The sequence below is a fragment of the Trifolium pratense genome, linkage group LG3 (genome assembly GCF_020283565.1).
Source record: "Trifolium pratense cultivar HEN17-A07 linkage group LG3, ARS_RC_1.1, whole genome shotgun sequence".
Classification (NCBI taxonomy): domain Eukaryota; kingdom Viridiplantae; phylum Streptophyta; class Magnoliopsida; order Fabales; family Fabaceae; genus Trifolium; species Trifolium pratense.
The window spans coordinates 40,873,529-40,896,455 of NC_060061.1; the positions used below are offsets into that span (position 1 = coordinate 40,873,529).

A 22,927-nucleotide genomic window follows, 5' to 3' on the forward strand; every position below is an offset into this window, starting at 1 on the left:
AACTTTAATATTTAATACTCCCTCCGTTTCAAATTACTTGTCGTTTTAGAAGAAAAAAATTGTTTCAAATTACTTGTCGTTTTAATAATTTAAGGTTATATTTTGTCTATTATACCTCATGTAAATTCCAAATATTTATGAGTAACTCTTGAAACCGTAAAAGATTTAATATATATTTAGAAAACTAAAGTATTAATTTTTTAAATTCTTTTTGGGACATAACATATTAATTTTTTTTTTGGAACATAATATATTAAATTTATTGGAAAGAGAAAGTGTGTGCAAAAAAAAAATTATCAATGAATTAAAATAAGGGTATAATAGGAAAATAAAGTGCAAAACTACACTTTCTTAGTTATTTTTTTTTCTTTCTAAAATGACAAGTAATTTAAAACGGAGGGAGTTATATTTTTAACCGACTAATTTCGCACTATACAATATTCGTCCTATGATAAAAAAATCGCAACAATGTCGCGACCCGTGCTTACGCAAGCACGGTATTATACTAGTAAAACATTAACAAGAAAAAGTATCAAAAGTTTTAGTCAAAAAAGAAAAAATATCAAAAGTTAACATTAAAAATATATGAGAGAATGTTACCAATGAGATTGAGCAATGTTGCGGTTGATCCTCATATACCGATGGGATTGGAATCTTAGTACTTGTGCTGCTACTGCTATCCCTCAATTTATTATTATATCCATAACAACACACATGACTCCATGGGAACTTATTGGATTTGATAGGCTCCACCTCCAATTGTGTTTGTGGCTTTGAAATGGAATGAGATGACCCTTCAAATAAATCATTTGATTCTGGAAATATGCCGATGAAATTTGGCACATAACGTAGCTGCAATGTTTTCAGTGAAGCAAGTTCCACATCTTGGTGTTGGCCAAATATGTGTTTCAGATTACGACAACTTGCTATTTCGATAGTTTCCAATAACAAAAGGTCTTCCACAGAAAAAAGTGGAAATATAAATTGTAATTGCTGACATCTCTCAATATCGACAACTTTCAGCTTTGGAAACAATATGTTGCAACTCTTGTCATCTGATTTCCTTTCATTAGTAACTATGTTTTTCAATTGCTCACAATCCCATATTACCAACCTTTCTAGCTGCAACAGACTTTGAGAAGTTGACAAATCAAAAACAAAAACCAATGTTGAGCATGATTTTAGTGTCAGCTCCTTTAAATTGGAAAACACATTTGGTACTGGAGAACCAATATGTTTAGTGTCTATGAGGCACTCTAGTTGTGAAAAATCTGTCAAACGAAGCTCAATTAGATCATTCATACCTTGATCCATAGGAACAATTTCCGGCATGAGATTTCTCCACCCCTTCTTAGTTCCTTCCAATCCAAGAATCTCTGCTGTTGGAATCACTTGCTTAACTGTAGCTTCTGACAAATAATTATGTTGAAGAGACACATATTTTGATAGTGAAAAATCGTACATATCACTAAAAACATCAATGAGTTGATACCTTTCCAATGCAGGTAAGGTTATTTCCTGACAAAAACTATTAAAACTAAGCCTGAAGTACAATTCCTCAAGTGATGGGCATCTTTGGATAACTTCAAATGGATTCTTATCTATAATTTTACACTTTTCCAAGTTCAACAATCGAAGTTTCTTCAATTTAGCAATTTCTTGTGGAAGTTCTTCAATTGTACATTGATTCAAATCAAGTGTCTCAAGACTTTGCAGGCTTCCCAAAACAGAGATGTCACCCAAATCGACACTTTTAATTAATAGAGAATGAATATTCGTCAATGACCGAATTGATTGTGGTAATGATAAAGTAACTTGTTCATCTACTATCAAATTCAAAACTCGAAGCCCTGCAATATTTTCAAAGAAAGAATCCACAAAGCCAGCTGTGACCATGATTAGAATCAGAATCTGAAGTTTAGAACCATCAAACCTAGAGGAACACAAGTCCATTGGATTTCCATCAAATAACAAATATCTGATATTATCTCTTCCAGCCAATGATGACTTTTGATTTTTGTTAGAAGAATCTACCACTAGAATCTCTTGGTTCGCAATCCATTGGGCTACTTCACGAATCAAGTCATGCATTTTAACATCTCTTGTCTTAAAAAATGAACATGAATCAAGGAGTAAACATGAATCAATGAGTTTATTTTTGGCTACAACTACTAGATTTCGAGCATCGTTGTATTTGTCATAACCTTGCCCAAAGAGGCCGACTCCTATGCCAAGTCTAGTTAATATTTCAGTAGAGATCACTTCATCTTCTTGGAATACAGAACATAAGAGGAACAATTCCTTGGCTGTTTTGTCCTTCAAATTTTCATAGCTAAACTTCAAACATTTATAAATGTCAACCAAATTTTCATCAACATCACCCATGGACATTGGCCTTTGTAAGGACTTTAAGGCAACATCCCACTCTTCTCGACCTTTTTGTCCCTTCAAACTGCTGGCGATGGTAGAAATTGCAACAGGTAATCTTTTGCATTCAAGTGAAATTTTGCGTCCCTGTTTGAGAAGACCTTTGGAGGAAATATTACTTAGCTCAGCATACCTTTGGAACATGGCCCATGCGTCTTCTTCGGATAAGAGCTCTAGTTGAATTGTTATTCCACATGCCATTTTGTTGCATACCCACAAATATCGTGTGGTTACAAGAACTTTGCATCCTTTGTGATTATCACTATTTGGAATCCCTATGTCATCAAAATTGAGATATCCCCACACATCATCCAATATCACAAGAATTTTCTCACCATTGGTTAATCGGTTCCATAGCTTTTCAGGCCTGTTTGACTCATTGTTGTCCTCCCATACCAATCCCAAGGGTCCGGCGATATCATCTTGAATCTTTTTTATATTAGGAGTATTTGACACTGTAGTAATGATAACACGATTGAATTGCATCGAAGCCTTAAGTTGTTTGCCCACTTCTTTTGCCAATGTAGTTTTACCTGTGCCCCCCATCCCATGCAATCCAATTGTATAGTATCTGTCATCTTTTAGTGCATCCAAAAGCTCTTTGTATCTCAACTCCCTACTTTTAAAAGAAATGTAATATTGAGAAGAATAACGCTCAACATCTGGTAGACGACGAGCGAGTTCAATATTTTCAAGTTTCTCTGCCTTTTCAACCAATTTTTTAGTTTCCTCTATCTTGTTTGCCAACTCCTCTCCCCTTTTATATTGCCATATGCAATCAGGACAAATTCCAAAAAAACATCTTTGTTTTGTCTTAGTGTCCTCTTGAATGAGCTTCTCAGCATGCTCTTCCCAAAATTGAGCATTAAATTGAATATCTTTATCTTTGTCAATAGCCACTTCAAAACGTTGTCTCATAGTTTTCCTTTCTGCTTCCAACTTATCCTTTTCGTCATTGAATTCCTTAGCAATGCACTTGAAGCAAAATAGATAACGTGATTTTTCTATTGCACCGATTATACATTTCTCTACAAATGTCTTCCCCACATCTAATAGGAAACCCTCCATCTAAATCCAGTTCAATAGATCAATGTTAGTCATAAAAAGGTATATTTTTAAGTATACATTATTTAATTTTTTTTCTAATTAAGTTAAATGAGAAATACATATAACATTAAAGGTATATGTAGATCAAAATAAAAATAAAATGCTAACTACTATTTTTATATAGAAAAGAAAAATTACTATTATTTCGATAGAGAGATACATTAGGAACTGTTCATATTTTTGTCATTTAACTGCTTGTTGACAGTAGGGTTTTTTGTTATCATGCTTGTACTCTTAAATATTGTAATAAAATTTGGTTTGATACTTGCTTGTGTTTCTTTACATTTTTTGCATTTTAAGCTTCTGTCAATTTACATTCATACAATATATTTCCCAATCCTAGATATACCCCAAAAAGCTCTCAATCATTGGTTATTAATGACCCAATGATTCCAACTTTTTGCCTCTCTAAGATCCCCAAAACCGTAGCACACATCCCAAGAATGAAAGAACTGGAGTAGCTTGAGAATGAGTTCTTAAAGGAGTTAGCAAGAAGAGAAGAACTAATATGTTTATGAAGAAGACATTGGTCAAACATCTCTCTCAAGATGAAGACGTCAGAAATGAAGAAAAGGAAATGGAAATCATTAATATTGACTCATAAATCAGAACCAAGGGATTAAAATCAAGGTTCAGATCAATACATCAAAATGATATTTCAGATCAACACTTCAAAATGGTAATTCAGAGCAGTACATCAGAGTGGTACTTTCGGTACATGTACTTCAGATCAGTACATCATAATGGTACTTCAGAATGGTACATCAAAATAGTACTTCAGAACAGTCTTTAGAATGGTGCTTCAGACTCATGACTTCATAATTGTGATTTTGACTATGTTTTGATCTTCAATAATGTGTGTTTATGTTATATGATGTCAAAATTAGTGTTTGAATTTAGAAAAAAACGAATATTAAAAAACTTGTAATATTTTGAAAAACAGTTTTAGAAAATCTATTTTAAAAAATACAAAGAAAAAATCTATTTTTTTAAAGCTGAACAAACAGGCCCATAATGACTTGAAGAAATGAAGCACATCAGAACATGTGAAATAATGTCAGAAGAGTTGAGAACAATCATGAGAATGACTTGAGAATGCCCCAAAATGGAGGAAACACTTATCTCAATCATCAGAAGCAAAGATGAGATCAATACTCAAAGAATCAAAACTTTCTTAGAACAAGTATCAATCTTCAAAAAGATGGAACATAGTATTATCAATTCATTGAAGTCAGAATTCAAAGCTCTACATACATGAGAATGCAGGTCAAGATAAAGGGCTAAACATTGAAGTTGAGAATAGACATGAGAATGGACTTCAGATTGACCAAGGTTCCAACATGACAAAGTCAAGAATCATAATTTTATGATTGATGGAACAATCTTCAAATTTGATTTAACTTCATCAGATTGGACTTGATAATGATGATCAAATCATTCAAGTTCATAAGAGAATGAAGAACTCAAATATGAGAATAGCTTACTCAAGAAGCCACAATTTCTCATCACTAAAGGATAAAATAACGGCTTTATTTTGTCTTGGGCTCCAAGGATTTCAAATCTCTCATTTACCTATATAGAGAGATAACATTCAGCACATAAAAATTAAGAGAATGCACTACAACTCTAATTCACCTCTTTAGGTGCAAGAATCATATTCTCTTCTATACACATGATAATGGAATCTGATGTGAAAATCACACATTCATAGTGTGTTCATTATCATTCTCAGCTACAAAGATGAGAAGCTTCAAACCTTTGAAGCCAAGGGAGACTACACTCAAATGGACGCTACATCAAACTCTCTTCATCAACAAACATCTCTCAAGACACTACATCAGATTCATATATTGTTGAGAGAAAATCAGACTACAAGAGATTTCCCATTCTCAGGTACTAACTAAGTTCAAAATTAGAAAACACATTCTCAAAGTACACAAGATCAAAATCATATTCTCATCTTAGGCAAACCGCAAAGATATACTCACTCACACGCAGTATATCTTCGTATAAATCTTCAACTGTATCTAAAAGAACAGACTCACACTCTATGTGATCTATATTAGTCTCAAAGTGATATCAATCACTAAAATCATCATCAGTTGATTGTAAAAACACCACTAATCTTCTTTGAGCTGTAAAGAAGGATTAAGTGTGTGTTTGTGTAAAGTCGGAAGAGGCTGTCCAAAACTTGTGTGTGTCTATTGAGGCAAAGAAAATAAAGTTTATAGGTCAGTTGACTAGAAGCTAAAGGTGCAGGATTTGATATGGGATCCCAAGCACCAAAGTGTAAAGGTCAGGTGACCAAAAGATTGAAATGTGCAGTTTTGAGAAGGGTTCTCAAAAGTGCCATATTGAAAAGCTTACAGGACTGTGAGGATTGGACTAACCCACATTGGATGAACAAGTATAAATCTTTGTATGATATCTCTAAACCCTACTTGTTATTTCAGCATACACATACCATACTACACTTACACTTAAGTACTATCAATTTATTTTACTAAGTGTATTTAGAACATTCTCTACAAGAGAAGGTTCTCTAACAAATCATTAGTTTCCACTTAACACTTGAAAAGGTATTTACAAAGTGCAGGTTCAAATTTTAAAATGGTCACGATTCAAATCCCCGGATTTCTCATGACAATTATTTTCACTTTAGTTTGATGTGGATAGAGTTAGGAAAAATGCAGAGGCAATGACACTTTCTAACGATCTCATATATGTTCAAATGCACGTGTGCTGTGTTGAGTTATTTTTGTATTTATCAAAGCGTTGTTGTACTTGATAAATGTCTGCTTTCATATGATTCGATGAAATATATGAATTGCCTGTCACTATTGATTTGTCTCACTTATGACTGAATTTATAAGTGTTGACATTAGAGTTGTCAGAATGGGCTTAGCCTGTATGAGCTGGCCCACAAAACTCGATAAAATATAGGGTTGAGTTAATAATTTGAGCCTGAATTATTTTAGTGCTTTTCACAAAAGCCCGTTGAAAAACGGGCTATCCTGTATGAGCCACGAGTTCCCCACATAAACTTAAAACATGGAAAAAGAAAACCAAAATTTATCTTAGGTCTACATAACAAGACGATTCAAGGTTTAAGTTTTATGCATCACTAATAGATTTTTTTTTTCTTGTGTGTATTCTTATATTTTGTTAAACATATTATCATATTTATTATGTATCACAATGGCACGATGTCTGAATTCAAACCTAACTCACAATTAGCATGTGATGAGAATTTCTCATGGTGCATTAGTAGTAGCTAAAGGGTCTAAAATACAAGGTTTATATATTTTAGAAGGTTCCACTATTATAGCTCATCAGTAGCTAGTGTAGACACTCCAGATATAACTAAACTGTGGTATTTGAGATTAGGTCATGTCAGTGAAAAAAGTATAGTTGAGCTAGCTAAACAAGGTTTGCTAGGAAGTGAAAAATTGAACAAACTAGAATTATGTGATAATTGCACACTAGTCATACAACACAAGGTTGACTTTGGGGTGGGTGTGCGCAATTCTAGTAGGCCTTTTGAGTATGTTCACTCAGATCTTTGGGGTCCACCATCAGTTACCCCTCATGTGGGGGTTCATATTTTCTTACTCTTATCGATGATTATTCTAGAATAGTATGGGTTCACATTTTAAAATATAATAGTGACGCAATTGAAAAGTTCAAGGAATGACATACTCTTATAGAAAATCAAACTGGAACTAAACTGAAAGTTTTGAGAACTGACAATAGCCTGGAGTTTGTTTCAGAGCAATTTAACGAGACTTGCAGAAAGAAAGGTACTAAGAGGCAATTTAATGAGGGGATCACAATACCAATTTTTTCCACAAAATGGCTAAAGTTAGATATACTAATAAAATTTTATTTATCACCAGACATGCTGGGGACCTTATAACCGATCATATGGTTCAACAGTTTGAGTCCATTTTTAGTAAGATGGTAAAATAGGACTAAATATTTGTGTTAATTGCTTGGAGTTTTGTATTCAAGATAAACAAAAGTTAGAGTTTTGCTATATTGTCAATATACCTAGATGAATCATAATTGCTCATAGAGCTTCATTATTATATTTTTTTATGTGGTCATCATGAAATGGTAAGGCAAGCTAAGGCTCTACTGTAAGTGTTTCATAGTGGATATCAAACTGTTATTTAATCAATGTAGAGGAAATAACATGAGATTGAGATTGTATTGTACCTCAATCAATGTTTCTTGACCACTCAGTTCCCTTCTGGGCAGCAGCAGCTAACATTCACTATGATTCATGTTCTTCTGCAACAAACAATAAAAGCAGAGAAAATAACATTTATAAGCAGTTGGCCATATGCATAAACTTTATAGCTACTCCTTTAAAGTTTAATTATTTCCATAAGCAGTTGGTCACACATGTATAGTCTATTTTTATTTATTTCCATAAAGTGACAGCTATGACTGTGAATACAATATAACTAACTAACATGTGAACTACAATATAAAGTAACTAAACAAGCAAGCGTGTGTAAATTGTGCCTAAAGCAATGTTCAGATTTAGTAAAATGGTAAAATATCATATGACTAAATATTTGTGTAATTGCTTGGAGTTATGCATTCAAGATAAATAAACGATATAAATAGTTTTGCTATATTGTCTATGTAATATGGTTCATAAATTTTCATACAGCTAGCTTCACTCATTTTGATTGTTGTAATTAACTAGATGAATTATGATGACGTCTCGTCAAATGTAGTTTTTAGAGTCTTTTTAATTAAGTTTTAGTTTATTGTTATTAGTTTAATAATTAATTTAAAGGAAATTTGAATAAATTGTGGTTTTGAAATATTTGTGTGACTTATATATCTTTTCTTTAGACTAATCTCTAATCCGCCAAAGTTTAGTGTTTTATTTGAATTGTCAGCAGGTAAGAAAGTTTGAATGAAAAAATAGTCAATTTAAAGTCCCATAATTTTGTACAAAACAAGTATATATCATAAGTGCAAAGTCTTTGTGGGGTGAGAATAGAAAATGTGAGCCTGGCCCATGTCACAAAGTGAAAAACATTGGGTTGATTATTGAAAAAAAGCACTACACTGAACTTGAGAGAAAAATATAGGTCTTGGCTACTTGTGTTGATATATAAGGGACGAGTACAGCAAACTAAGGAGATCACGCAGGGAGAGAAAGAAGTGACGCAGCACACAGTACGAGAAAGACACTTTGGTGATTCAAGTGGCTCTCTACACATTCAATCACAATTTTATGTGTAATTCTTTACTCTTTTTATCTCTGATCAGTAGCTAATTTCTCAATTGTTAGGGATGAGTAAACCTAGATGACTATTCTTGTTTTATGATTTGATTTATGACTATTGAAGAAGTTTATTGAATTATTTTTCTTATATCTGTGCTTAATGCTTTTATCGATTGATCACCGTTAAATTGATTTACGATTCATATTGTGATACGGGAGTTGAATTTATGAATGCTTTCATATAAGAAATTCTTGCCTTTGTAATTTAGGAATAGATGCAAACCCTTGAAACCAATTTAGAATTCTTGTTCATTCATGCTTAATTCTAATCTTAAATTCACTAAGGAATTAGGAATTATTTTAGAATTAACGACTCTGTCACTAAGGAATTAGGGCACGAATACTTTAGGAAATTCGGTAATAATTTGATAAATAGCTTCAATAGTCATAACCAAGTCCCTACATTAAAATAGTAGTCTAGTGAAACTCATCCCTGATTCTTTTTTATTATTATCAAATACAAAGTAATTTTCGTTGTTATTATTATTATTGCCATTGCAACCAATCAAACTGAAACCTTTTGTTCAATCGAGTAAAAATCACAATTCAACAATATAACGCGATCCTTGAGTTCGATACTCGGTCTTACCGTTTTAAATATATTACATTCACGATTTCGTACACTTGCGAAAATCGCCATCAAGTTTTTGGCGCCGTTGCTGGGGATTGCCAAATCACTGTTGAATTTTTATTTTTGCTTAATTGAAATTTTTTGCTCTGCAACAAAATTCTAGTTTGTCTTTTATTTTTATATTTTTTTTATTTGTTGAGTTTACTAATGTTGCGTGCTAGTGGTGTTTTTCTTTTGTTTGAGATACTTATCCACCATATAGCATGAAAGACTTTGATGATTCTGTCCTACGACAAATATTGGAAGTGCTTGATACTTGTCTTCTAACTGCTCAATGTCGTATACTTGAGGGACAAATCACGAGAGATGAACTTGAACAAGAGCTTCTTCAGGTGCGATTTGTTAAGGATGATTTTTATGATGAAGAATATAGGGATGATATTGTTGATTATAATGTCCCACCACAAGAAGAGGAGGAGTGTTACATGAAAAAGATCAATTGGGAACAAATGTTACCTCCTCAAGTGTTACCGAAAGATTCATATGACAAGAACTCTCACATCAAAGATGTTTTGATTGAATTCATGAATATTAATCAAGGTTCAATTGACAAATTTGAAAGCCAATGTGAAAGGTTATCTGAACAAATTGTGGAATTTGAAAAGATGAATGAGAAGTTGGAGATTGAAGATGACCTCATTGATGTGAAAAAGAAAGATGAGGAGGAAGAATTAATAAAAGTTGAGGATGATCTAGTTTGGAAGGAAACTCAAAAGTCTCAATTTTTGAGAAGTGAATATGTCGAACAAGAAATTTCTCGACATAAAAACATTCCTCAAATTTTTTTTAGCAACAAGGTAGAGAAAAGAGAGGAGATTGATGAAGTTTTGGATGCCATTTATGTTTTGTTCATTAATTTCCACTTGAAAAAGTTATGGAAGAAACATCATCTATATCTCAAGTTCATGGAGTTCCTACCCAACAAAATGAAGAAGAAGGATGATGTGTTCTTTGTGTCTTATATGCCACCTTAATAGTGGTTGAAGCGTCAAGCTAATGACGTTAAAGAAGCACTGCATGGGAGGCAACCCATGAGAGGTAACTTAGCTTTATTTCAATTTCATTTTCTTATTTTTATGTCAATTTTGAAATTTTTCTTTTGAGTCGGAATAAATACTTTTGAGAGAGTTTGTCACTTCCCGAATTTGATCTATTTGAAATATTAATTTTCTTGTGTGGTTTGATTTTGAACACTTGACTTGACTGAACTGTTAGTTTGTATCTACATTAGAAGAAATTGTTCGCTTGCACAGTTGATTGCTTTTTGATTATATTAGTCTGCCGATGATTTTGATGGAATAATATCTTTTGTAAGACTTTGTTATGAAAGAAATAACTAAGGAGAATGAGAATGATGACTCGGCAAAGTTGGTTACAAGTTGTGGAGAGGGAATGACAAAAGGGAACAGAGAAGCGACTAATCGCCAATTGCATAACAATCACACTTACTACTAATGCAGATTGCTTCCATCTCCTTCATGAAGCTCTTGAGGCACTCATTCAAAAGCAAACCATGCCAACTCAACAGAGTCTTCCCATGGTGCAATGAACTTGATCGAACAACCATTTTAGATACGATCTGTTAAGCTCGATTTTTCCCGATTCGACGGGGCAATGTATTGCACTGGATTTTTAAGGCGGAACAATTTTTCGAGTATCATAACACACCATATTCCGAGGTTAGTGATTTTGACGGTAGATTTGGATCGCGACCTTGTTCTGTGGCTTCAAATGAATCAACGATCACACCCATTTCGTTCATGGCATGAATTTATGAGGTCATTAGAAATGGATTTTGGCTAGTCAGCTTTCGATTGCCACAGAGCAGCTCTATTTAAGCTGAATCAATCTGGATATATTGGCGAATATTGTAAGAGTTTAACAAACTAGGAAACAGGGTGTACAGTGTAAGTTCAGAAGTGCCCTCAGACAGTTTTTTGAGTTGAGCTCACCAATGGATATGAAAAAAAATTTCCAAAGTGCATTGAGAAAATTAATTCTAGTATTTTTCAATGATATCTTCAAATATAGCTCTTCATGGTCATTCCTTCTGCAATACTTTGAATGGGTTTTACAAGTATCACAACAATATGAACTATTTGCAAAACTGTCAAAATGCTCCTTTGGAGAGAAAGAAGTGGACTAACTAGGTCATGTGGTATCTAGAAATGGAGTTTCCATGGATGCTAATAAGATCAAGGATGTGTTAGCATGGCCTCCAACAAATTTGAAGAAACTTAGAGGCTTTTTGGGATTAACTGGATATCATAAGAGATCTATCAAAGCATGTGCTCGGATTGCAGGGCCCTTGACTGATCTTCTGAAAAAAGATGTATTCAAATGGAGTTCAACAACTCAAGAGACATTTGATAAACTCGAACACGCCATCACAATACTCTGTTTGCCTGATTTTTCTAAACCCTTTACTTTGGAAACCGATGCTTCAAGTACAGGGGTAGGGGCAGTATTGGGGCCAGAATGGCCACCCAATTGCTTATTTTTCTAAGAAGCTGTCATTCCCAACAAGCTGAACTGATACACAAGTTATTAACTGAATACCATACATCTCATATTGGGGGCCATTCAGGGATCTCGAGAACAACAGCGAGAACTCAAGCCCAGTTTTATTGGAAGGGAATGAGGGAGGATATCAAAATAAATTTATGTGCAACACTGCACTATCTGTCAGTAAGTTAATACTAGTACTCCGTTGCCAACTGATGGCAAATCAGAAGCTCTCATTAAATGCCTAAGATGTATTTGAGATGATTTACTTTCAACAATCCTTAGGGATGGTATAAGATACTACACCTAGCTGAGTACTAGTTCAACACTTCATTCCATACAAGTGAAGGCACGACACTATTTAAAGCATGGTATGAAAGAGAAGCACCAACTTTAGTTAGGTACTATGCTCAACCAACTGATCCTCCAACAGTCAGCGAACAATATATTGTTACAGAGAGATGAAAGTGATAGAGCAGCTCAAGCGTCATCTGATGAGGGCACAACAAGTGATGAAAAACCAGGCTGATAACAAACGAAAAGATGGAATTTTCAACGTATGAGACATAGTTTTGGTCAAGCTGCAACCTTATTGGCAACATTCTGTTGAATTAAGGATGAATAAGAAATTATCAACGAGGCAGTTTGGACCATTAACAGTCATTGAAAAGATAGGAAATCTGGCCTATAAGCTAAAGTTACTTGCAACTGCCAAGATACATCCAGTATTTCACATATCTCAGTTGAAGGAATTTAAGAGCAGTAACGAAGAGCCTTATTTTCGTTTACCTCTCACAACATCTGAGACAGGTCCAATGTTGTAGCCTACTGCTGTGTTAGATACTCGAATGCAACTTCAAGGCAATCAACATATTCCACAAGTGTTGATACAATGCTAGTGGGAAGACTTCAAGGAAATTTGTGACAACTATCCAGCTTTCAACCTTTGAGGACAAGGTTGAGTTTAAAGAGAGGGGTATTTTTATGAAAGAAATGACTAAGGATGATGACTCTGCAAAGTTGGCTACAAGTGGTGGAGAGTGAATGAGAAAAGGGAGCAGAGCACGTGTAACAAACGTTAGGCTCAAGGACTATAAAATAGGCATGTGATGAGTGTGATTGTTAGGCAATTTGTGATTATTGGCCTCTCTAAAATTCTGTTATTCCCTCTGTACTTCCTTTCTGCACTGAAATAGATCCATCTTTTCAAAAGAGGATCCGTCTTCAATAATAACATTCTCTTTTCTACATCTTTGTGAGTATACTGTTAACAGACTCTCTTATGAGTATTTCCTAGTGGATATCAAACTTTGTTATTTACTTAAATTGGTATCAATCCAGTGTTATTTTCCACTTTTCAACAAATATTTGAGAAATCAACTCAGAAGCAAGGTTACTTGGAATGCAAGAAAGCAGGAAATTATGCAGGAAATGTTGCATTTTAACTACGCTAGGGGCGTGAGCCATCACGCGCCGCGTAATACACATCACAGAGAAGACCAAAACCTGCTATAATTACGCGCGGCGTGGGGACCTGTCCACGCGCGGCGTAATACCCTGATCAGAAGAAGGTTTGCCACTGACATCATCACGCGCAGCGTGAGAAGGACCACGCGCGGCGTGATAGAGGAATTGAACTACGCCGGGGGCGTGGAACCAATCACGCGCGGCGTAATAAGCTGTATTGAAGACCAGTTCGCCTCTGCCTTGATCACGCGTGGCGTGGTGCAGTTACACGTGCGGCGTAGTATGAAGAAACGCAACCACGCGCGGCGTGGTTGCAATCACTATATATAGAAAAGTCAGTTTTCTGGACAGAGGTTTGAAAATTTAGAGTCTATTCTTGATCCTGAGAGTTCTTGTGCACGAATTGAAGACTGATCCTGTGTTCCAGAAGTTAGGAGTGGCTAGATTTGAAGCACACAACATCATGGGAGCTGATCCTTTGGAGTTGGAGCAAGAATTGAGCTACTTCACCATGAGAGGTTAGACCTCCATAGAGGTTGGATCATGATTAGGAACTAGATTAATGTAATCCATGTAATCATTTGTATCAGTACTGAATCTCTCTTCTGATAGTGTTATTCAATGAAATTCTGTTTTTAATGCTTTACAATTTCTGATCAATCTTGCAATGATCTTAGATTTTAATTATGTATGAGAGTATGAGTTAAAATCCGAACTGAATTCATTGTGCATTTGAGTGTTTCCGGTCGAGAGATTGAAACATAGAGTGTAACATACGATCAACACGTTTTCAAATACTCCACTACCGGTAGCTTCCATCCAAGAGATTGGAGAAGTATCGGTAAAGGATAGGGTGGATTTATCAAGAGATTGAGATTCACTATAATGTTGATCTAGTTGTAACATTCGAGTGGTTCATTACGATACAATTGAATTGCATGCGATTACTATTGTTTAGGGATTTGTCGACGATCCAACCTCACTCTTTTATCAATTGATTTCTAAACGTTTTCTTACAAACCAATTACTCAAACCAAACCCTCAAAATGTGTGTTATTTTTAGTATGTTTATAGACACGATTTCTTTGTTACAATCGCGCAATCCCTGAGGATCGATAACTTTTTATTACTCAATTGACGGATTTGTACACTTGCAAATAGTCAATCACATATGCAAATAGAAAATCTGAGAAAGTAACAAAATGATAAAGTACACATTTACCTCAATCAATGTTTGTCTTTTGACCAGTATAGTGTTCCTTTCTCCCCAGCAGCTAACATCTACTCATCTATAGAATATGAAGTAATATAAACTATCATTCATGTTCTGAACAAACAATAGAAGCAATTCATTTATAGATTCAATTTATGCTTTAAATTTATCAACATTCTACATACTCTAAGGAGTATAGCTAGCTATTCATTTAAAGCTTAATTATTGGTCACAAATTTATAGTCCATTAATTTCAAACTTTTGGTCTTTCTTTTACAATCATTCCTAAACGACGTAAATTCTATCTAATAATTTATCTAAGTGACAACAATCATTCAAGATAAATAAACGATATATATAGTTTTGCTATATTGTCTATGTAACTATATGAATCATAATTACAGATAGCTTCACTCATTTTGATTGTTGTGACTACATAGATTATAATCAAAATAAGTACTAAATTTACTTTTCTTTCTAAGGTGACATTGATTAGATATAGGTTATGAGGAATAACATCTTTATTTTAAAAAGGAAACCATATGATTGTTTGTTACTTTATTTCAGCACATGCTCAAATAGTATGAACAATGAAGGTGTAGTGTTCACTGCAATTCAAGTTCTGCAGCATAAGGTGTACTCCTCCTACTGTGCCAATGATTTAAAGCTTCAATTGGAATAGGTCAATGTAATGATGATGAGATATGAAGAAAACATGACATGGAGAAACTATGAAGGGAGTACTTTGTTCGGGTTTCAAGTGTGAGTTGTTAAGTCTCACATTGAGTATATGAAGCTAAGATTTTGGGTTGAGATGTGGCGTCTATCTCTTGTGGTCTTGGAGCATTTGACTTGACGCTCCCCTAGACGTCCCAACAAGGGGTATCAGATTCAGATCAACAAGAGAGATGACCCGATGCTCCACCGGACTCTCCCCAACATGCTTACTATAACTAATAACCCTTTGTAGGCTCTATTTAAAGAAATAGTCTCGCCTGGCCTGAGCCTATGCAGTTTACTACCGAAAAGGTTAATAAATTTATAATTTAATCAAAGTACAAATTAGTCTTTTTTTATCAAGTAGCCTAATGGCTAGAAAATCTACCCTTAAGACGGATAAGTAGAATAACCGGTGTACAAAAGTACAAATTTTAATATATAAAAATAATAATAGCAGTAAAAATATTATTGATATTTACTTAAATAGGTTGACCTAGTAATACAAAAGGGTTTTTTAATAGTGTGCAGCCTGACCTTTTTACTTACATAGGCCGATAAAAAAGCTCTGGCATGGTCAATTTAAAGAAATAGTCTGGCCTGAGCCTATGTAGGCTAGGCTATAGGCCCCTGTAGGCCGGTCTGGCCCATTCCCACCCCTAGTTGAGATGTGGTATCTCTTTTGTGGTTTTGGAGCATTTAGCTTGACGCTTCCCCAGATTTCCCAACAAGAGAGGTGACCTGACGCTCCACCGGGACTCTCCCCAACATGCTTATTATAACTAACAACCGTTTGTAACTAAATAGCTTATTTCTAACTAATAGATAATAATTGATTATTACTAGTTTCAGTTAAATTGAGTATGTCAAAATAAACATGAAGGTGTATTGATAAATAAATAAAAAGAAGTGGAAAAGCTGTAGCTTACAAACAACATGAGTAGACGCTTCTTCGATTATTATTTGCAGTATGAATGAACAATGAATCTTCTTCCTTCCTTTTTAAATTTGTGGAATAAATTTGTAGTAGCAAATGTATTTGAAGTTCTGTTGCGTTGTTGTGTAGAGATTATATATATAATAACAGCTTTGAAGGAATGGAAATAGAATCAGTAAAGTAAGTAATCGAAGGAAGGAAGGAAGGAAGGCACAAAGCAAAGCACACATTCATTGATTGAGTGAGTGAGTGAGTCGTATGATGATACCAAACTAAGCAACCAAGCAAAGCACAAACAAAATGGAATTTACCAAGAAAAGAATTGTACCATTATACCTCAAAAAAATTTGTACCATTATCCTCAATTAATAAAAGGAATTTTTTTACTAAACTTATTTTATCCTCTATTAATAAACTATTTTTATAAAAAATATTATTTTTAAAACAATTTTTTTAATTCTATAGACTTTTTTTAAAATTTCAGATAAGCAACTGGTAGTAAAAAAATAAATAATGGGGGGCAAATGTTAAATGGGGTAAAGTTGGGGGAAAATTGTGGGGTTAAAATTGTGAAACTTAAATAGTTAAAATTAAGAAATTGAAACTTGAATGGCCATAATCAGATAATGGTGATATTTGAAAAGTTAAAACTGCATTTGAGTAGATCGAGTTTTAGACTAAATCCTCCTCCTTTACCACTTTTTTTTTTAAGAAGCTAAATTAATCCACCCAAATTGGTACCAGGGAGAATCTAAGACTTAGACCTTAAAGAGGAGCACAATTCTAAGTCTCGAATCAATACATTTACCACTTTCTGCAAACTATCATCTGCAAATAAATGTCTAATCCGACTCAGACAAACATTAAAATACTCAATATTACACTCCATCTCACGACCTGTATTGGCCAACACATCCAAACACTTGTTAGCTTCACTGTAGGCGTAAGAAATGTACACCTCTCAATCGTTAGTTGGTTCAGTGGTGATTGACGCTGAACTTGGTAGGGAGAATCACGGTTTGATCCCCCGCAACTGCGATCGGGAAGGGGCTGGAACCACTTGATGCCAGAACTGACCCCGAACCAGATTAAACTGGTGGTGAAAGCCAAAAAAAAAATAAAAAATTCCAATAACATTGACAATTGCTAAGAATTAATATTCAATTCAACATCTCATAACCCCAACATTCATGTGTACTTCAAACCCTCACACACCAACCCTCACAACACAGCCACAATCGCAATACAACTACCAAAAAACTTGGCAAATTCACCACACCATCCACCACAACTATCTCTAACAATCCCACCACACCCCACCTTATGTTCATCTTTACGTATTAAGTTCAAATAACAACATTTCTCTCATCAATATTACTAATATCAATTGAAAAGAAGACTCTAACAATATAAAAAATGACATAAAACTCTCCATATATATAATATATATAGAAGTGACCAGCGTGTTACTTAACCAAAACAGCTACTTTGCAGACCAATAAAATAACCACTAAAATCAAATTACAACTTTTCAAGAATCAAATCTAGTTAGCCATACTAGGTAAATTCTAATATGGACCACTTCATCAAGTGGTTCATGGTGGACTAGTCATGAATAACATTATAACGAATACGAATTTTACAAAATCCACTGTTGGATTGAAAGTTTATATCATATAGATTATCCATAGAAAAATTTAGAAAAATTGAAAATCATTTGATATGTTATTGAGACACATCAAGATTAACGGTTTATTAAATAACGTAAATCTTGATGGGTCTCAATAACATATCAAATGATTTTTCAAAAAAATTTAAAAAATTTATGGATGATCTATACGATATAAACTTTCAATCCAATAGTGAATTTCGTAAAATTCATATTCGATAGATCACTTGTCCACGGTGGACCACTTGTGAAGGTAGTCCACCGTAGCCTACTGAAGCTTTTTTAGGTGTGAACTGAATGAATGAACTTACTAAGTATACAAACTTTTTCATATTACGTACTACTAAGTGTAAAACTTAATTAGAGTGGCCTTTTACTGTAATATATATATATATATATATATATATATATATATATATATATATATATATATATATGTGAATTTTCAAGTGAGAGTGATTTTAAAATGAGAGGGTGAGAGGACTTGTAAACAACCGTTGGATGTAAATAATTGAAGTTTGTTAAAGATTAGCGCGCACACCCTATTCTTTTTTCCCTTTCATCTTGTTCTCCGATTTCATTAGCATCCACTACACATCTCTGATTATTTTTCTATTCACAACCTTCCTTCTTCCTAAGCTCTTCTCTGGTAACACGGCAACTATTTCTACTCCATGATTCTTCCATGTATTTCTCTTAACAAGTTGGACTAATCAACAAAAAACTACTATCCTGCAAAATATTGCTTTGGTTTTGTTACATTAATCTATGTCAATTAAAAACCCCTTGTTTTTCAATTTTGCAATTTGGGATTTTAGAAACCCTTGTTTTGAGATTTTTGCAATTTGGGGATAACACATTTTAATCTTCCTTCACACGATTTGTCTTCCTTCACTAAAACTTAATAGTTTTTCTTCAGAGTTTTTACGACACTCATTGTCGGAATTTGTACAAGTCATCCTCATCTCAGTCGCCCTCGCCGCTGTAACAACATCCCGTCACTTGGTTGAAATTTCGCTGCTACTAAATACCTCGTCAGTGCGCTATGGGAGAATCATGAAGAATCATAATTTGAGTATTGCACCAAAGGTTCTTGAAGTCTAACAAAACTAAATCATAATTTGAGTAGTGCATTGTTTAATGACCGATTTAATCTTATCCATTGATATGAATTTAACGGTCGACAATTGATCCTCTCATCTCTCACAATAATAAGTCCTCTTACTTGTATGTATACAAACAATCAATAATAGTTTTAAATATACAAACATAATAAGACGGTTTAGTTCATTTCAGATGAGAAATGACGAAACTTCATATCCAAGGAATAATCAATACTGAAGGATAAAAGTTTACGAAGTGAAATTCGTATGGTGTTATCAATGAAGAAATGAAAATACAAGAAAATATAGTCTAGTATCCAATAGGGGCGCTTAAAGCTGCCTCTTGTTGAATGATATTCTCCAAAACAGCTTCAGAGGATGTTAGTTGATGTTTAAGATCCTCTATCTTCAAACGCAGTACTTCAACATCCTTTGTAACTTGTTGCTTAGAAACTGATAGATTTTTTAGTACATCTTGAGAGACTTGTAAATCAGGAAACAAAGTGCGCCTCTCGATACCATCAATCCAATCCTTATCAAAAGCAAAGCTGCGTGCATCTTGTAATAATTCCACAAATTCAGTTTTGCATGAGCCCAATACTTCCAACACGCTATGAGTTTTGAGGAATTTCAATAGCTCAGCAAGGCAGTTATAAGCATAGCCCTTGTATTTATTACTAAGTGAAGTGTCCCTTAAAAGAACTGAAGGATGATTTACAAGGAAATTATTCAACAAAGGCAAGTTCTCATAATCCAAATGCTTCTTGGTGACCAGTTGCTCAAGCTCCCTCATCACAAGCAAAGAAGAACTTAATTCTTCTACTTTTTGATAAGGGTCTCCTGAAATCATAGGAAAGAATAACTAAACCTATTTGCGCACAACAAAGTTAATAAATAATCAAAATTCATGCAATAAAATACCTTTAGAAGGAACCATGGGAAATTGAGATGGAACAGGAGATTTGGAAACTGTTTCTTCATTATTCTTAGGAAACTGGTCCTTGATATTTGAGCTTACTATCTTCAAAGCATCACCATTCCGAGAAACTAAACCAATTGTGAGACGAAAAAGTTCAAAATCAAAAGGGTGATGGATTGTGAAGTAACATAAGAATGAAAAAACATATTCAAAGCATTTTCACCATGATTATTGGTCTCTGTAGTGGCAATGGAAAAAGAAGTTGTGGCTATTTGGTCATCACCATCTTCCTACATATTTAGTTCAAACCAACAAATCATATTATCATATCTTAAGTCTGAATATGATCAACCTTACAATATTTAACACGATATTTTTAGTTTGGAAGAGCCTAATTTCACAACAGATAAGATTTAAAATTGTAAAAGAATGTTAATGTTAAGTCTCAACAATTATTGAGCAACAATTCCTTTTACTTTGGGTGCAAGCTTTTTAAGCAACAGACTTCTTAGAATTGAGAGTTGGCCTAACTCAACCCTACAAAAACCGGCTTGTAAGGTGAGGATTGTCCTTTCTTATAAACACACATTCCGACCATCTCGCAACCGAAGTGAGACTTCTTAACACACTCACTCACACCAAGCACTATTGGGCTCGGTGTGTGGATATAAACGGTGGGTGGCCCGATTATGGAAATCTGATAACAGGTAGCCTAACGGATCGTGGAGGATGCTCTGATACGATCATATAATTGAGAGTTGGGACTAACTCAACCCTACAAAATCAGATTGTAAGGTGAAGATTGTCTCTACTTTATAAACACATTTTCAGGTCATCTCGCAATTGATGTGAGACTTCTTAACAAAACAAAAAAAAGATATTCTTTATATCAAAATTAGTTTGAATTTTGATTCATAGGAATTCAATCACATGGCAATTATAGTTGGTTGGGTGTTGAGTGGGTGTCTCCTCCTGGTATCCTAGGGTGTTTTGAGGTTTTCTTAGACATGGGTATAGGAAAAACAAATTCGGGTGGATGTTAATTTGGCAAACTATTGTGTGGACTATCTAGAACTCCCGAAATGATGTTTTTGTTCTGAAGGAACTTTTTTTGCTAAGTGTTTGGTCGATAGGGTAAAACTTTCATCTTGAAAATGGTGCTAGGTAAAAACTCTGGCTCCGCCTGTTCCTTTTACGAGTGGGGTATGCACCCTATTTTTTGCTGGAACCGGTAGAGTCTGTAGGGGTGTTGAGTTGGGTCTTCGTGAGGTCTGATTGATTGAAGGTCTCTTGTGACTGTCCTTCTTGATGGTTGATCCTTGCCCCTCTCTCTGGGGGGTCCTTAGATCTTCTTGTGGTGGTGGGTTTTCGGTTTGCCTTCTTGTAGAATGTATGTGTTTTTTAGAGGTTGAATGAGTGTACTTCTTTTGTATTATGAACTTTCTCTTATTCCTTTTGCAAATTATACATAATACTATTATTTGCCATTAAAAAAAAATCACATGGCAATTACTAATCAAATAATGGACCATGATGATGAACTTGCTACCTTTTCATCTATTTGAGAAGGGTCCCCTGAAAGTATAAGAAAGAATAATTTATCAAGCATAATTAGTATTTAATTATTATCATTATTATTTTAGGATTTGTATAAATTCTATAGAGTTAATCACCTTAATTGTTGGAGATATTTGTTCCTTAATTTACTCCAATTAGGTTACTATACTTGTGTATATATACACCTCTTGTAAACTCTCAAAAGTAATGCAATATACAACTTTATTCATTCCTTTATATAATTAGTCTTTTAGAGCACCATATAATTTTTTTAAAAATAAATTGAATGGGGAAAAAAAAAACCTTTGGGTAGCATAGAAGGAGTTTGATGCTCAACAGTTGAGCTTACTTTCATAACAGCATCATCATTTAAAGAAACTGAACAAAATAAGAGAGTTCAACTTGAAAATGAAAAGGGTGATGAGGTAACTAAAGAAGATAAAATTGAATCACCATATTCCTACATAAAGTTTTAATTGTTTGTAGGATCAGCCACACTATATATTTTTGTTTGGTTCGCTATATAAAGATAATTAAGAAAATAGAAAACAAAAGAATCCAAGTTTCAAAAGAAGACTCCATTTTTTCCTCTTTATATCAAAATTGATTTAAAGGTTTGATTCTTATAAACACACAAGTAAGAAAAATACCATGTTAATTTTAAGACTTTGATACATAAAATAAACTCACTAGTGAAGATGTAGCCGTTGGACCTAACGAATTAGCTGATTTTGAATGAGTTGACGATGTTATTGTCTTGGCATTAGCTGATGTAATTCCATCTTCAGAACTTAACTTTATACCCTGAATCAAATTAAAAGGATGTTTAAGTTGATAGTATAATTCAAAACCTGCATTGATGAAGAGTCAAAAAGATAATACAAACAAAATAGAGGAAAAATGCCTTTTGTTTAGGAGCAACGTCTGATTGTATAGGTGGTTCATTCTTTGTTTCAAAAATGGTGGACAAAGAAGGTTCTGCGGCTGTTTTTCCTGATGTAGAACCCTCCAACTAATTGCATAGCATGAAAATGTAAATTAGTTGCAGCATATTTTTAAATACTAGTTGAAGTAAAAATTTATTTATTTTAATAATTTCTTTGGTACTATATATATTACATTATTTTCCTGAGAAGGTTTGAAGGCAGTATCGATTTCTGCAACTGACCGTTGTGGATTCATCAACTCCTGTAATAAGAACAGACACATTAGTGATATTAATCTATTAATTACATCCATTACTAAGTAAAGGAAATTGACTAATATTCAGGTGTTGACCTGTGAAGAAGTCAACTTGTGTCTTGATGTTGATTCGGACTCTTCTTTAGAAGGGTCCACTGAAAGTATAAGAATGAAAACATTGTCAT

At 34.0% G+C, this 22,927-nt stretch overlaps 2 protein-coding genes across 3 annotated transcripts in view; both read right to left on the reverse strand.

Moving 5' to 3' along the window:
- LOC123916726 overlaps positions 1-22,927 on the reverse strand; it is a 59,933-nt gene that overhangs the window by 10,606 nt on the left and 26,400 nt on the right. The window lies entirely within an intron of this gene.
- Positions 231-16,580, reverse strand: LOC123916727 (disease resistance protein At4g27190-like). Of its 2 annotated transcripts, none has more exons than XM_045968247.1 (4): positions 16,305-16,580; positions 14,668-14,734; positions 7,753-7,827; positions 231-3,495 (listed from the first exon to the last, which is right to left on the reverse strand). In XM_045968247.1, exon 4 carries the CDS (start codon positions 3,493-3,495, stop codon positions 517-519), a length of 2,979 nt encoding a protein of 992 aa, XP_045824203.1. In that variant the 5' UTR covers positions 7,753-7,827; positions 14,668-14,734; positions 16,305-16,580; the 3' UTR covers positions 231-516. The 2 variants fall into 2 exon arrangements, with proteins under 2 accessions (XP_045824203.1, XP_045824204.1); XM_045968248.1 differs by lacking the exon at positions 16,305-16,580 and adding an exon at positions 15,216-15,618 and having other exon boundaries at positions 423-3,495.

What these genes read in the sequence shown, in the direction of transcription:
- LOC123916727 (XM_045968247.1), bottom strand. Translation starts at nt 3,495, where the DNA reads ATGGAGGGTTTCCTATTAGATGTGGGGAAGACATTTGTAGAGAAATGT.